The sequence below is a fragment of the Phyllostomus discolor genome, chromosome 8, assembly GCF_004126475.2.
Source record: "Phyllostomus discolor isolate MPI-MPIP mPhyDis1 chromosome 8, mPhyDis1.pri.v3, whole genome shotgun sequence".
NCBI classification, from domain to species: domain Eukaryota; kingdom Metazoa; phylum Chordata; class Mammalia; order Chiroptera; family Phyllostomidae; genus Phyllostomus; species Phyllostomus discolor.
The window spans coordinates 75,406,874-75,424,473 of record NC_040910.2 but is presented as its reverse complement, the minus strand read 5'-3'; the positions used below and the strand labels follow the sequence as shown (position 1 = coordinate 75,424,473).

At 40.3% G+C, this 17,600-nt stretch overlaps 1 protein-coding gene across 1 annotated transcript; it reads right to left on the bottom strand.

Moving 5' to 3' along the window:
- Nucleotides 1-7,407: 7,407 nt before the first annotated feature.
- On the bottom strand, nt 7,408-14,126 carry LOC114504141 (olfactory receptor 1A1). The gene is made up of 2 exons (XM_028521831.2): nt 13,682-14,126; nt 7,408-8,500 (listed from the first exon to the last, which is right to left on the bottom strand). The coding sequence occupies exon 2, from the start codon at nt 8,494-8,496 to the stop codon at nt 7,567-7,569; it is 930 nt and encodes a 309-aa protein (XP_028377632.1). The 5' UTR covers nt 8,497-8,500; nt 13,682-14,126; the 3' UTR covers nt 7,408-7,566.
- Nucleotides 14,127-17,600: the final 3,474 nt, after the last annotated feature.

Genomic DNA, 17,600 nt, shown 5'->3' with positions numbered 1-17,600 from the left:
TTCCACTAAGATCAGTAACAAGACAAGGCTGTTCACTTTCACCACTTCTGTTCAATATAGTACTGGAAGTTTTAGCCACAGCAATCAGACAAGAAATAGAAATAAAAGGCATTCAAATCGGAAAGGAGAAAACAAAATTGTCACTGTTTGCAGATGACATGATAGTATACATAGAAAATCCTATAGGCTCTACCCAAAAACTGCTTGACCTAATCAATGAATTTGGCAAAACAGCTGGATACAAAATCAATATCCAGAAATCAAAGGAATTTCTGTACACCAACAATGAAACAGCAGAAACAGAGATCAAGGAAAACATCCAATTTGAAATAGCAAAAAGAAAAATAAAATATCTAGGAATAAACCTAACCAAAGAGGTAAAAGACCTGTATTCAGAAAACTACACAACAGTGAAGAAAGAAATCAAGGAAGACACAAACAAATGGAAATATATACCATGTTCATGGATTGGAAGAATTAATATCATCAAAATGTCCATACTACCCAAAGCAATTTACACATTCAATGCAATACCTATTAAAGTACCAATGGCATATTTCACAGACATAGAACAAACACTTCAAAAATTTATATGGAATTATAAACAACCCCGAACAGCTGCTGCAATTTTGAGATAGAAGAGTAAAGTTGGAGGGATCACAATACCCGACACTAAACTATACTACAAGGCCACTGTAATCAAAGCAGCCTGGTACTGGCATAAAAACAGGCACATAGACCAATGGAACAGAACAGAGAGCCCAGAAATAAGCCCAAGTCTCTATGGTCAATTAATATTTGACAAAGGAGGCAGCAACATAAATGGAATAAAAATAGCCTCTTCAACAAATGGTGTTGGGGAGAACTGGACAGCCACGTGCAAAAAAATGAAACTTGAGCACCAACTTACACCATATACAAAAATAAATTCAAGGTGGATAAAAGACTTAAATATAAGATGTGACACCATTAAAGTCCTAGAGGAGAACGTAGGTAGGAAAATCTCAGATATTTCACAAAGAAGCTTTTTTACTGTCTTGTCCCCTAGAGGAAGGGACATAAAGGAAAGAATAAACAAATGGGACCTCATCAAAATTAAAAGCTTTTGCACAGCTAAAGAAAACAGTATCAAAATTAAAAGAGAACCAACTGTATGGGAAAACATATTTGCCAATGACACCTCAGACAAGGGTTTAGTCTCCAAAATATATAAAGAACTTACATGACTGCACTCTAAGAAGACAAGGAATCCAATTAAAATGTGGGCAAAGGACTTGAACAGACACTTCTCCAAGGAGGACATACAGAAAATCCAAAGACACATGAAACGATGTTCAATATTGCTAGCTGTCAGAGAGATGCAATTTAAAACCACAATGAGATACCACTTCACACCAGACAGAATGGCCATCATAAACAAAGCAACAAACAACAAGTGTTGGAGAGGCTGTGGAGAAAAGGGGACCCTAGTGCACTGCTGGTGGGAATGCAGACTGGTACAACCACTATGAATATGAGTATGGAATTTTCTCAGAAAACTATAAATGGATCTGCCTTTTGACCCTGCAATTCCACTGCTGGGACTCTATCCTAAGAATACTAAAACACCAATTCAAAAGAACCTATGCATCCCAGTGTTCATAGCAGCAGAATTGACAATAGCTAGATGCTGGAAGCAACCAAGATGCCCCTCAGTAAATGAATGGATCAAAAAACTATGGTACATTTACACAATGGAATTCTATGCAGCAGAAAGAAAGAAGGAGCTCCTACCCTTTCCAACAGCGTGGATGGAGCTGGAAAACATTATGCTAAGCGAAACAAGCCAGTCAGTGAAAGACAAATACCATATGATCTCACCTTTAACAGGAACCTAAATAACAAAACAAAGAAACAAGCAAAATATAACCAAAGTCACTGAAATAGAGGACAGGCTGACGGTGACTGGAGGGGAGATAAGAGGGAATTTAAGGGGACAGTGGGAAAGGTTCACAGGAACAAACTTAAAGGACACATGGTCATAAGCTAAGGGGAGGGTGGTAATGGGAGGGAAGTGGGGAGGCTGGGAGCGGGGGACTGGATTGGGAGTAAAAAGGAGAAAAGTGTATTTGAACAATGATTAAAATAAAAAGAAGAAAAATTAAAAAAATAAATGAATGAAAGATATGGAACTTTGGAGTAACATTAGCAGAACATGGATCTGAGGGTGTAGTTGATAGGCAAAGTCATGGAAATAGATGAAATCATCTAGATTATGAACCTCACACTTGAGACTCTTATAGAAGGAGTGAATTTCGATTCAGAATTAGGGTCCTAGTGGGGGAAGTAAGACACTTGAACAATGTAGAATTGATATCAAGCTATATATTTGTCTCCTTTTTGGATTAGCTGAAGAGCACAGCAGAGTGTATTGTTACAGTAATTTGGAGCGGGTATGCAATTGAACTGTAATAGATAAATTACATAATGTAAAACATGTATGTTAAAATATGTGCATATGCAATATAAAATACAAATAAGTTTTATTGTATCTGACTATATTTATATGTTTGAAATATTATATTGATATAATAATAAGTTTTAAAAAATATTAAAATTAAGGGGAAAATGATGGTCTTCCAGAGTAATCAATAAAATTGCTTTGGACTTCAGGTATCCCCCTTGATACTCTTAGGTCTTCCTCATGCATAACCACTCAATAACTCAGTAACTTTTCTGAAGGAAGTCTACTCAATATCCTGGAAGAGGGATAATAAATAGTGCAGTATGAGAGCAAATGCTATAGTAATAAAAAGATTTCAAAATGTAAAAGAGGTTAAACAGAGTAAAAGCTTATGCCTTCTCTTCTGTAACAGTGCCTGCGGGGACCCTGGGTGTGGGTGGCTCCTTTCACCACAAGGCTCCAGTGCCCCATTGAGCCTCTGAGCCAGTTTTATCCAGCTCGCACAAGGGAAAAGTGAGTGTGGAGAAATCCCATATTCTATTGTTTCTCTTTTCACCTTACCTTGGCATCTAGACCCTTTATCTATATTTTCACTGTTTGTTTCAATTGTTGTAAACTCTGTGGAGCTCTTTAGTTCTTCATAGCTGCCTAATTAAACTCCTGCTCTCACCACCCCTTCCTGCTCCTGTACTTCTGTCTCTCCATCCAGTCTTACTTCAAGACAAACTGTCATCGTTGCTCCATGCAGAGAGCTTTTATGAACTATTATCTATCTATCTATCTATCTATCTATCTATCTATCTATCTATCTATCTATCTATCTATCTATCATCTATCTATCATGTATCCATCATCATCTATCATATGTCTTCCTATTTATCCATCTGAATAATATCATAAATGCCCTTAGACCAGTGGTCCCCAACCTTTTTGGCACCAGGGACCGTTTTCATGGAAGACAACTTTTCCATGGACTGGGATGGGGGGATGGTTTCAGGATGACTCAAACCCATTACATGTGAACTTACCTCCTATCATGTGGCCCAGTTTCTAACAGGCCTGGACCAGTAGTGGTCCACAGCCTGGATGGTGGGGACCCCTCCCCTAGACCCACTGTGCAACCTGAAGAACGAGTCTTTAGTAATAACTTACATCTAACTATACTCTCCTTAGTTGCACTGTCCTAACTCTCCCCTCTTTAATTTCCTTTTATTCTGAATCCTATGCTCCTCTTGCCTTGAATTTGTTTTTCATGCAATTTTTCATCTATAGCTATTCTAAGAAAATTTATTTTTTGGGTTACTTTAGCTGTTTATAATCTTATGAAAGGGTATGCATAATAATCTTTTGGGATTTACATTTTAAAATACTACTGTTATGTTGCTAAGATTCAGTCAAATTGCCACATGTCTCTGTGGGCCATTTGGGAAAAGAGTTTTGTCTTGTGGCTAGAGCACTCACCCAATCACCAAGGACATTGTATGACTGAGACTCAGTGAAGGGGCAAGGGGGCCCACGTCTGAAATTATATCTGTGGTGTCTTTTATATTCCTTCCCCACCAGCAGAGGTTAATAGCAAGTATATCACCCACCTCTTAGAAGGAGAAGCACTATTGAGAACTCAGATCCCACCTCAGGAATAAAAGTTTGGGTCACCTCAACAGGAGAAGCCCAAGTGGCAGCTGTTCAGCAGCTCCCCTCAGATAATCAGATAGGTGGTCATTTCTCTTCTCAGCTCTTAGGTTCTGGTACCACCACCTTTCCCTTTTGTAATTAGTGGAGGTACCTCCTTCCTGCAGTTAGTTAATTCTGAGTTACCTTGGTATCCATCTTTTCCATCCTTTAGTCTCTTTCAGGACACACCTATGCATCTACTTCCCTGTTTTATATCTTCTTGTTTTAAACATACCACATGTGACTTCTGTTTGTTGAATGGAACTTTACTGACTCAAACAGACATACTAGCTATTTAGCCTTTTCCAGACTTGATCAATCTCTGGACATTGGTACAGGAAGTAATTTCAATGATAGTGTCAAAATTACTCCAGGACAGCTTGTTTGACAGAATGAAAGAGAGTCAATGACTTTACATATAGGAGCAATGGTTTTTATTTGCATTTAAAGGCATAAACATACATATGGATTCTTGTAATTACTGTAGGAAATATAGTAGGGAAGGTCAACTTCCTGTGGTGAAATTAAAATAGAGATGTAATGTCAGATTGACAGAGCAGTTTACTTATATGGAGTTCTTCTAAGAGTTTACATCCCCATTTTTCTTTTATAGCATCCTTTTGGCACTTAATATTTTACTATGGAAAATATTTGAAATATCTCAAACTATTTGGCTGTTTTGAGTTTAACCACAACAGGAAACTAGCTTTGTTGCACTCATTATTTAAACATAATATTGCAGGATTCATTTATTAATTTAATACAAATGCATTTAATAGTTACTATATGAGGGGACACCCCAACAAATGCAGAATTATCCTCTGGGGGGTGGACCCTTTGTAGTATAGGCTTCTCATGGTAGATGAGTGTTCTAAGAACCCATCTGTGTCAGTGTACCAGTTGTGAGAAGCTGTGTTTGGCCCCAGTGTATTTTTTTGAAGAGTCTTTGAACATGTTTGCCCATTTCTTTATGGTTGATTTATGAGTGCACCTGCCCATACTGGACTGCATGTTTTTTACCAAAAGCCCCAAACTGCAGAACCCATGTGCCCTACCCTCACTATACAGCTGATCTGTCCCTGAGCAACTTTGTTTTGTTTGTTTGCCTGGATGAAAATGTTCTCAAAGGGAAATGCTTTGCCACTGTGTAAGAGGTGAAAGAAAAAAAATGGCAGAAAAACTACAAGGCATCAGAATCAATGAGTTCAAGACTGTTTTGGGTAGTGGAAAAACCATCTCAATAAATTCCATTTTTGGGGTCCACCCTCATATGTTTGCCCCAAGTGCTGAGGCTACACCAGAACAAAACAGATGTCAGTTTTCATGGTCTCATATGGACAGACAGACAATACATTTATGTAAAGTTTTCAATAGCCAACTTTGAAAGTTCCCTCCATTGTTTGGTCATGCATTCACACACAGATTCATATGCATTTGTAATCAAATCCTTTTTGGTTAGAAAGAGGGTAATTGAGATAGTTCTCATCCTTAGTATTTTAGAATCTCAGCATTAAAAGGTGAACAACATCATTTTCTACTATTCATGGAAAATTCTTGGCAATGTGAGTTATCTGTAGAAGGTAATAATTTTATGTTTTTACTGGTAGTAAAAAATAGTACATAATGAAACAACTGGCACTCTGTTCTAAGATACACTCAATCCATCTCTTAAAAGTGTTATTCTCTTTGAGAGTATGATATTTAAGGATGATCATTTATATTTTATTAATATTTTGAAAAAGCTTTATAATTTTCTCATGAACAGAATCAAATCATAGTTAGTGGAGTTCCTCAGTGGGTATTTACTGACCTGTTGGGTTAACCACCTCTGTTTTGGGGGTATCACCCACATAATCAGTGCAGGTCATTCAGAAGAAAAGCCTCACCTAGCCTGAGCCACTCTGAGGAAACATGGTCACATCATTTTTTTTTATTGTTTTTCAAGTACAGTTTTCTGCCTTTTTCCTTCACCCCCATCCCCCATCACCCTCAGCCTCCCACCATTTTAATAATTCCCCCTTTTTTTTTACTTATTTGACACCCAAATTTTTGTCACTGTAGCTTTATTTCATTTTATATTTAATTAAATCAGTGCTTTTTAAATATTAACTACATAGAATAATTATAACTTGAAAATGCATTAATTATTGATGAGTGTCATTTTAGAAAGATTTTAAGGAAAGCATTATACTCTTTAGAAACAGTCTAGTTTAACCCACAATAGAGCGCTGATGCAGACTTTGGCCCTCTGGAGTCTGTGTGTTGTGGGTGCAGTACACAAATTCACACAGAGTACAGAGTCCTGTGGAGAAAAAGGGACAGCACAGCCACTCTCTGAAGTAAAGAGCACCTCTGAGTGCCTTGGCAACTCTCTCAAGAGGAGAGTGCCCTAACCCTTGCCTGGACAGGCTTGTATTGGTTTCCAATTGCATTACATCAAAGAAGGTTCTCATCATTTCTAAATTAGTTAAGTGGTTATTTCTTACAGATAACAAAAAAGAACAAGTTGTAAATGCAAGGAAATGATACAAATGATTGATTTGGTTACATTTCATCCTTGGGACATCTTAGCACAGACTTTAGGGAGTTGCTTCAGAGATATACATTAAACATCTGCAGTCTTAACTCAGGGTGAGGGAGTTTTAGAAAAAGCAAGTCTCATAGCAGCCTAGGTACAATGCAGGCCTGATTCCCCATAGGAAAGCCTATCTGCACACCTGGCTCCTGTGTTCCACCTCATATTGATTGGTTTTCTGGATCAATACTGGGCTACATTTGCCATTGCCATGCTCATTGGTTCCCTATAGAGCATGAACAAAAATATCTCCCCAGGTCAGCTTATTTAAAGATTTTATAGATGGGTAAATAATGTCTGATATGATTATGTCTGATCATTATCACATTACATTTCAGAGACTAATATTTTCATTTGCCCATACCACTTTCCACCAGGAAGTATTGGCTACACTTCATATGACCAAAATTATGAAAGGTACAGTGCTGTGTTAAGACCTGCCCTCAGCAGATGATAAGCCTAGTGGAAATGATTAACCATCATACCTTGATAAAAGTGGACATTTGATTAGTGATGTATATCCTTCAAATAAAGAAGTCTTTTACTCACACCATGTGACAGTGGCAGGCAGAGATTATTTTCATAAATGTGGATGTAGAAGCAGAGCTTCAGACCTTTTCCACTTTCTTCTGAGAGTCAGTGCAACAGCTGAGATGTGAACCCAATATCCTGTGCTGCCACTCCACCGAAGGACAAGGTGGACAAAGTGACAATTTCAGTAAAATGAATCACAAACTGTTAAAAATATCTGAGAAAAAGAATTTTTAGCTGGAAAGAGTGGACATAGCTTCTTGAAAGGGGAGGACATTGGGAATGGATTTCCAAGTTCATTTTAATTGGTGTCTACAGTCTCCAGTGCATGAACTCCCATTGCTTACACAGAGATTCTTTTGCTGAAGAGTTTCCGCAGGGCAGCCTTCATGTCCCGATTTCTCAGACTATAGATGAAAGGATTTAACATTGGGGTCACTGCGATGTACATCACAGTTATCACAGCATCTTTTAAGCTGTAACTGGTCAGAGGGCGGAAGTACATGCCCATGACTGTCCCATAATACAAAGAAACCACTGTGAGGTGGGAGCCACAGGTAGAGAAGGCTCTGAGCACACCCTTGGTGGATGGGACATGCAAGACTGTGGAGAAGACCCGAACATAGGAGATGATGATGCATAGCAATGGCACAGAGAAAACAGCAACCCCGAGGTACATCATCTTCACATTAAAGTGGATGTCAGAACAGGACAGCTTGAGCAAAGGGGTAATGTCACAGTAGAAATTGGCTACTTCCTGGTTGCCACAGAACGACAGACTAGCTGTGAGCAGAGTGTGGGGGAGGGCATTCAGGTTTCCAATGAGCCAAGACCCAACAACTAGCAGGACACAAGTTCGTGGGCTCATAATTGTTGTGTAATGAAGTGGACGGCTGATGGCTGCTGCATGGTCATATGCCATCGCAGCCAGGATATAGCTATCTGTGTTACCCAAGGCAATCATGAAATACATCTGTGTTAGACAGCCCCCAAAGGAGATGGCTTTGGTGCCCAAGAGATGGTTGGCCAGCATCTTAGGGATGGTTACAGAAGAAAAGAAGATGTCAACAAAGGAGAGGTTAGCAAGGAGAAAATACATGGGGTTGTGAAGTCTAATGTCAGAGTGAATGGCCAAGATGATGAGCAGGTTTCCAATCAGTGTGATGGGGTAAATGAAGAGGAAGAGGATGAAGAAGAAATCTTCCTGTTCCTGCTCCCTGCTGACTCCAAGGAGGATAAAATCCAGGGCAGAGGACCTGTTGTCTTCTCTCATGGCTCTTTTATTTAGAAAGGGGAGAGGAATCCAGAATTACTGGTGAAGTTACTATGTGTCATGATTTTCTTTATCCACCAGTTTTGACTCTAGTGATAAGTCAACTCATCTGTACAGGTGAGTTTACTAAATGTGGAGAGAGCCAACACTTTGGGAAAATATTCTTGTTGATCAGTGGGACTAATTGACAGTTGGCCCTGGACACTCCTGTCTAAGAAGTGAGTAACCTTTGAATCAGAAGTGCTCGTCCTCCCCAATTCCAGTAGCACCACACAAACACCTAGGATTTAATAAATTAACAAGTACTTCATTTTCATATTGCATACACTGGATACTTTTTGTTAGGCTTATTGGAAAATAAAAAAATATGTGAAAAAATGCAATTTATTAATCTTTTTATTTAACTTGTGAGGCATAGTCTGTGCTCTCAGGGACCTTACAACTTAATGGAAAAGGCAGACTCAAGTGCTAATTTTATTACATTTGATTTGGAAATGACAGCATTTTGGAGTTTTTGACAAAATACTCCAGTGTAAAAGGTGTGTTCATACAGGGACCAACTTGGAAATTAAGAATTGTTTCAATGAGAAAAACCATAGTGATGCCAGAGCCCAGGAAATAACAGGTATCTACACTGCCTTTGAAAGAGTATTAACGCACAGACTGGTGGGCTGAAGTCTTAGCAAACACAAGCCTAGTGTATTTCCTCCCTACGATTCCCACTTTCAAATAAGACTTTCAACCCCTCCTTGATAGTTTTTACCTCTTTGGAAACTCTCTAATATAAAGTATTGCAAAGATTTTCTCTTCGGTCTTCTCTTTTCTTTCTCTGTTATTTCTTTTGGTGGCTCATCCAACTCAATAGCTACCTCCAGGACTGCAGAGTAAACTCTCAGGTCTGTATCTGTAGCCTTGATGTCTGTTTCCTGTATTTCTATGTTCAGCCAACCTGTCAACATGTCTGTTCAGACCTCCTACTTTGCACATCCAACCTAAGTAGTTTGCAAGCTTTTTTTTTAAAAAAAGAAGCACAACCATACTTTGTTTATTTTAATCACCCCTGGAGAGTTTATTGTGAAATATTGTTCATTTTATGAACAAATAAGTTTGCACTCAATATTTCTACAGTTAAAGTTTATTGCTTTGGTTTCCCACATGTGGGATGCTCACAGGCAAACACACCCAATTTATCCTTCAATTCAACATCTGACCTTGTTGATTCTTCATTTAAAAGAATTCTTACATAATTTAACTTTTCTACTTATTGTCTCAGAGCTTCAGCTTAGATAATCACCATTTTCTACCTGAAATATTGTAATGTTTCCTTAACTTCTTGACTATAGATTCTGCCCTTTCTGGTCCTCTTGTACTCTTAGGCATACTAATAATGGCCAAAACTTCTAGCTACTCATCCAAACCCACTTAGTTCTCCTCTCCCTGGATGTACAATCAGACTAGATTTCCCAGGCTCCCTTGCACTGAGGTGTGGTTGTGTGGCTGAGTTTTAGTCTACCAGTTCATCCATGTGTTTCCTTTTTGGGCTTCCTATGAGCTAGACAGAACTGGCCCAGAGGCTGAACAGGGTAGTGGAGTCGCATGGTGAAATGAGCTGGTTCCCCTAGATCTCCACTCCGGCAGAGCCACCCACCACCAAGGATATCTGCTGGCACTGTTTCATAGGATAGACATAAACTTTCATTCTGTTTAAACTATTTCATATTTTGAGAGCTATTTATACTGCAGTATTTATTATCCTGTGTTCATTATTATCCTCTTTTAGGGTATCCTGAATAATTCACTAATTTATCTAAAGAGAATGCTACTCAATAATTAATTTGATATATAATTGATTCAATCACTAATTCTCAATATCTCCTATAGTGGTTGTGTGAATTATATGCTAAGCACAGCGATGCAGATCTAAGTATGTTTCCCCAAATATGATATCCTTTCCTTTCTCTGAACCTAAAAGTATTTAGATGTCTTTTTTAAAGTGCCTTTCCAAGTCCTTGCACAGAATCATAATATCTTAGGGTTGAGAGGGTTCAATAAAGCAAAAGGGCTCAGACATTATGCTCAGTTCATTTGGTGTGGAAGTGTACTATTTTAGAGGTGTGATTCTTGGCAATATAGCAGACTAAGCTGATGTTAACCGATCCTTTTCCAATTTAAACACATAGAAATTGTAGATAATTTTTAAAAATAATAAAATATATATAGCCAAACCTAAAAGTAAGAAATGGGAATGCAATTGTAAGACAGAGATGATGATGCCATGGTCCCTTGAGATTTCCAACTATGAACAAGGCCCTAAAGGCAGGGGTCTGGTTTGTAATTTCTCTTTGGTTCAAGAGATGTGGCCACAGATCTGTATGAAGTAGAGAGCTAATTTGAGACTTCTGTGTAAAAGGTGTGAAGTCTTGCTCTGTTTATGAAATAACATTAGAAGTTTTTGGTATGTGAGAATTGGGAAGGAAAGAAAAAAGGAATGATACAATTGTCTACAAAGAAAACTCAGGAAAATCTAAATGAATCATGAATTCCAAAGGGAATGTCTAGAAGTATTAGCAAGTTTGTCTGATACAGATCAATATTTAAAACAGTCAACACTGTTCTTTTACATAAATAATAACAAATTAGAATATACAAATTTTAAAAAGACTCCTCATTCACGATGGCAATAGAAAATATTAAGGAATCCAGAAATAAATTTAACAAAAGAGATCCAGTTGGTTTCAAAAATTACAAAACTTTACTGAAGTACAAAAAAAGAATACCTAAAAAAATGAAGAGGTAGCCCTGGCTGGCATAGCTCAGTGGATTGAGCACGGGCTGCGAACGAAAGTGTCGCAGGTTCAATTCCCAGTCAGAGTACATGCCTGGGATACAGGCCATGACCCCCAGCAACTGCACATTGATGTTTCTCTCTCTCTCTCTTTCTCCCTCCCTTCCCTCTCTAAAAATAAATAAACAAAATCTTTAAAAAAATGAAGAGGTAAGCAATGTTAATGACAAGATTCAGTGTGGTAAAATTGTCAGTCTCTTCCAAATAATCTATGAATTTGATGTAATCCCAATCAAATGATGTAAAACCAGTAGGTTTCTTTTAAACCTGGAATTTAGCACACAAAGAATGAGGAAACATAAGGAGTTAAGATGATTTGAAGATAGAGAATAAGGAGAAAGAAATGGTCTCACTAGGTATCAATATGATTTACTACGGTAATTGAAACAGCGAAGTAGTACTGAGGTCGAAATGAAGAATATACCTATTAACAGACTGACGAGTTCAGACACAGACCAAGCATTTACTAGCTGCAGGTATCCGACATGCATTGGTTTGGAAATGAGCAGGGAAAGGATGGAGTGACCATAGTAAACAGTGTTGGAACAATGGAATACCCATGTATGAGAAATAATCCCTAAAGGATAATCGTGAAAAGCAAAGCTTCAAACAATTTAGAGGAGCATACCATAAGCATATCAAATCAACACAGTGTACTCCTTAAACTTATCTGTATTTCCAGATACTTATGTGTATCTGTATTATCTGTATGATACTTAAACTGTATCTCTACAACACTGAAAAAATTTTAGGGGAAAATATGTTTATGATATCAAGAAAGTAGTTAATTTCTTAAACCAGCACAAAACACACAAAATATATGAAAAATGTCTTACATTTTGACTATTTTAAATTTAAAACATTTGTATGAAAAAAAAAAAAAACACTATAAAGGAAGGGGAAAGACCAGTCATAGACAGGAAAGAAGTGCTTGCTACACAGGTAATCAAGATAGCACTAGTATTCAGAATACATGTGAATCTCACACACTGATAAGAAGAAGCCTGAAAATACAGTAGGAAATAACGGGCAAAGGCTTAGATTAGACAAGTCATAGGGGAGGAAATGTGCATGGCCAATAAACGATAGAAAAGATGTTAAATTAAAACAAAATTGAATAAGGAATAGTGGAGAAAACACACAGAATGGGAAATTAGCCTGAAAAAGAATTTTGTGGTTATTGTGGAAAATTTATAGTTTGAGCTTGATTCATAACATACTAAAAATTAGTATAGCAGATATAAATTCAACTACCTATTTTTTGGTGACAGAAATAAGCAACATTTTGTTTAATGCAAACATAAGTATTTGGATGTGTGAAATGACTGATGAATAAAGCAACATTTGGATGACAATCTGGTGCAAGGACAACCACAAGTTAATTTTAAAAAGAGTCAATAAATGTAAGAATAAGCTGCACCAGGTGAGAAGTGGTTGGTGTAATTCATGTGGGAACTAAAAACACAGGAAACCAGAGCAGAGAAGTTTCTGAGCACAAGGACTTCACAACCCACAGTGTTAGGGGCTAAGGTGTCACCACGGGAGAGATGACTTCTGCTGAAATATTGAGAGAGGTAAAAGAACCTTACGCTACAGGGAGAGGAGCCAGGAAATGCATCTGCGTGAATGTTAGACACAGTGGGCACCCTGAGTTCACTGGAATTAACCAGAGCTTCAGGCAATGGTGAGCTACTAAAATCCTTGTTCCTGGAAAGTGTTTGTGCTCTGAGTGTGACAGGGCTGAGGACAGTTTTTCAGGCACACAAGAGGCCAAATACTTCTCCTTAACATTGTGGGTAGCAGACAAAATCAAAGAAATGTCACCTGACTGCTTTGACCCACCAGTGCTTTGATAATAAGATAAACATAATTTTCCAAAGGGGCCTGTTAGCATGCACTGTTGAATGTGGGAATGGGAGGATCAGGTGGGTATGCAGTTCTAAGACCAGCAGGCTCATAGTGCGCACACACACACACACACACACACACACACACAAGCACACATGCACATGCGCACACACCATTTCTTCAGGAGGTGGAGAGCTCAGGACTGAGATCACCAATTCAAAACAACCCTGTCCTCAATTTGTTCTTATGGATAAGGGTCTCAAAATAACCACTGTCAATTGTCATAAGGGGAGGTCTCTCTCTCCTTCTCACCCCCTCTCTCCCTGGCTTCTCTCCGAGTTTTGTCCATCCTATCTGGAGATCTTGGGTTCTGGAACCAAGGTCTGAGTCCTAGTGTTGCCAGTCCTTCTCTGTGTGTGACCTGAAGCCATTCAATTCACCACTTTTTTAATTTGTTAAAATGACAAAATAATTAAAAATAATTCTACTTACCTCTTCAGAGTTTGTGAGGGTTAAAGGAGATAATGTATATCTGTAGTTGCTGGCTACCTGTCCCTTGATATCACTGTCTTAGAGACCTTGTTCTTCAGTGTCCACAGCCCCTGCAGGGGGAAGGGGGAGTCAGCTCAGATGCTGTCAGAAATGGTCCTGATCCTGCCTCTACTTCTCTTCCACAAATGGGAAGATTACCGCCAGCCGTCTAGCACCTATTAACATTCCTCCTGGGTGGCAGGCAGGCTGGAGGAAGTTCCAGTAGCATGCTTGTAGGGTGGGTCCTTTGATCCTATAGCAAAGGAGATAAGATTAGGATGGTTTAGAAAGAGGAACCTCTCATTTCCCAACTCCACAGTTGGGGTGGAGCAGAAGTGGTGGAAAGAGCTGTCCTGGACGAAACCTGCCAGTGTGGATTCCAGTTTCCTCCTCAAGGAACTGTGGTCACAGCATAGAGGAGATTTGGAATTGCTCACCAGGTTATAAAGCCACCTGAACTGTAACTCCCACAGGTCTTTTTTTCTGGCCACAGAGTAATTGTTGAAGCTCATTAAATATACCTATAGCTGTCCCAGGGGGCACACAGTGGTTCTCAAGAGTAATAGTTTCCAGAGTTCTCTTTTAGAAGGAAGGATGGGCAAGAGCGTTTCTGAGGTAGTGTGTCTCCAGGGATTAAGCTCCAGGCTGACCCATTCTAGCCTCTTTGCTGGAATGTGGGCCCCTCTCCTCTGCTGTTCAGTACAAACTGGAACCACCCCATGGGATACAAGATCTGTGGTACAATTTTGTTCCTGGTCATACTTGCAGCCTTTACTGGAGCCTTTGTAGTGTTAAGTGTCAGGATTCTTCCTGAGAAGTATAGCCCATGAGTTGCTTGGGACATCTCATCTACGGACCCCCCCCCCCCCCCCCCCCGCCACCAAATGATCCATAGGCACCCTTTGAACTCATCCACTTTCCAGTAGCCAACTCCCTGCATGCCACCTTATGGAAGGTGAGTCTGAGCCTTTGCAAATGGCTTGTGAGCATGTGTGGAAACCCTGCCCAACTCTGTAAGTTTGGGAGAAAGCACACATTTTAGGGCATTGCATGGGGAAAACAAACTAGAGACTCTCAGTGTTATAGGGTGCAGCCAAGAGGGGGGGCCCCAAATAGGCATTTGAAATGGGGCCCAGAACTTAAGGTGTCTAGGAGATTTTAAGATGTCTCCATCCCCCACCCCAGGGTGTGGGTTGGGGGAAGGGACAAATGGAGCAGGGCCATTGAGAGCTGTTTTGCATAGCAACAGCCTTGCAGCTAACCTCTGGGTTGGTCATTTAACATATCTATAGCCTTTGGCTGGTTGCATAGATAGGTTAAGTAGCTGTGATCAGCTCTAAGCCAGGGGAATGGAAGTAACTTCCCCACCCAAAAGTAACTTCCCCACCTAGATGTAACTGGGGGAGGGGCGGGTCCCCTGAGTTACGGCGCCTGCATGGGAGCTCAGAGAGGATTGGCTCCAGGACATGGGGCCACACCTGCCCAGACTCATGATGGCAGCCCAGTAAAGCTGGAAGGATATGAGTTCTGGCATGCGAAGCCAAGTGTGGGAGGAGCCGGAAATGAGGCTGCAGAGGAAGATTGGCCGCGGGGATTTAAAACCCAGACTTGGCGGCCATTTAGGAGGGAGAACCATGCTGCTTTAGGAAGGTGAACCTTGAGCAGCCCTGGAGGGGAGACCCATGCTGCTTTAGGAGGAGAACCATGCACAGCCCTGGGGAGAACCATGCTGCTTTAGGAAGGAGAACCTTGCACAGCCCCGAGGAGGAGAGCCATGCACAGCTCTGAGAGAGAGAACCATGCTGCTTTAGGAAGGTGAACCATGCGCAGCCCTGGGAGGAGAAGCACGCGGACTTGACGGAGTGGAGACTCCTGCAGCCCTGAGAGAAGGAGAGCCATGCGCAGCCCTGAGAAGGAGAATCATGCTGCTTTAGGAAGGAGAACCATGTGTAGCCCTGAGAGGAGGAGAACCATGCTGCTTTAGGAGGAGAACCATGCTGCTTTAGAAAGGAGAACCATGCTGCTTTAGGAGAGAGAACCATGCGCAGCCCTGGGAGAAGAAGAACCACACGGACTTGACGGAGTGTAGACTCCTGCAGCCCTGAGAAGAGAACCACGCGGCAGCCCTGAGGAGAGAACCACGTGGCCTGGCAGAGTGGGGACCCCCACAGCTTTAGAAGGGGGAACCACCACCTGGTTTTAGCAGAGATCCCGGCGACTCAGCTGAGGGTGCCGGGAACCCAGGGAGGTCTCCCAGTCGAGAGGGAGTACTAACTGGGAAGAACCAGAGGACTGCCTACGCCATGGACTTCTATTTCCTTTCCTGAGATACGGTACTCTGGACTGGGCAAAGGGGGAAGGAAGGAAGGACTGTCTGTTTGTGGGTGTTTTAAGGGACTTTGGGATTTTGGTAAAGACATTAGGTCACTACTTTAAGTTAGTATAGCATTAAATAAACATTTCCTTTCCTTTTCACGAATCTCTGGCATTGAGAGACGTCTTTCCTCTGGCGGCGGACATAACGGACCCGGGGCCTTCTTTCAAAAATAGTATATCATCCCAGGCCCCCCTTGTTGTGTTCTGTAATATCAGCACCTGCTCTGACTTTCCAGGATTGAGAGAAGCATGCAATCATTGATTGTGCTATTACAGTTGTCACATTTTCCTCCTTCATTCCCTTCTGCCCTGCACACCCCCTCCCACCCACGTTCCCCCACTTTAGTTCATGTCCATGGATTATACATATAAGTTTTTTGGCTTCTGTGTTTCCTATACTATCCTTAAACTTCCCCTGTCTATTTTGTACCTACCATTTATGCTACTTATTCTCTGCACCTTTTCCCTCTCTCTCCCCCTGCCCCACTGATAATCTTCTGTGTGATCTTCATTTCTGTGATTCTGTTCCTGTTCTAGTTATTGGCTTAGTTTGTTTTTGTTTTAGGTGTGGTTGTTAATAAGTGTGAGTTTAGTGTCATTTTACTGTTCATACTTTTTATCTTCTTTTTCTTAGATACATTCCTTTAACATTTCCTATATTAAGAACTTGGTGATGATGAACTCCTTTAACTTAACCTTATCTGGGAAGCACCTTATCTGCCCTTCCATTTTAAATGATAGCTTTTCAGGATCAAGTAATCTTGGATGTAGGTCCTTGCCTTTGATGACTTGGAATACTTCTTTCCAGTCCCTTTTTGCCTGCACGGTTTATTTTGAGAAATCACCTGACAGTCTTAAGGGCACTCCTTTGTAGGCAACTGTCTCCTTTTCTCTTGCTGCTTTTAAGATTCTCTCCTTATCTTTAATCTTGAGTAATTTAAGTAGGATGTGTCTTGGTGTGTTTCTCCTTGGGTCCATCTTCTTTGGGACTCTCTGAGCTTCCTGGACTTTCTGGAATTCTATTTCCTTTGCCAGATTGGGGATGTTCTCCTTTAGTATTTGTTGAAATAGTTTTCCATTTCTTTCTCTTCCTCTTCTCCTTCTGGCACCCCTAGAATTTGGATGTTGGAACCTTTCAAGTTGTCCCACAGGTTCCTAACACTCTCCTCATTTTTTTGAATTCTTGTTTCTTCATTCTGTTCTAGTTGATTGTTTGTTTTTTTCGTTCTGGTCCAAACCATCAATTTGAGTCTGGATTTCCTTCCTGTCACTGTTGGTTCCCTGTGCATTTGCCTTTATTACCCTTTTCACAGACTTTACTTTTTCCTCTGTTTTGTGACCATACTCAACCAATTCTTTGAGCATCCTGATTACCAGTGTTTTCAACTGTCCATCTGATAGGTTGGGTGTTTTTCTTTTTATCACATAGTTGTAATTTTTGGGGAGCTTTGAACTGTTCTTTCATTTGGGCCATATGTTTTTTTTTCTTGGTGTGCCTGTTTTG

Coding starts and splice junctions, on each gene's coding strand:
- LOC114504141 (XM_028521831.2), bottom strand. CDS start 8,496: ATGAGAGAAGACAACAGGTCCTCTGCCCTGGATTTTATCCTCCTTGGA.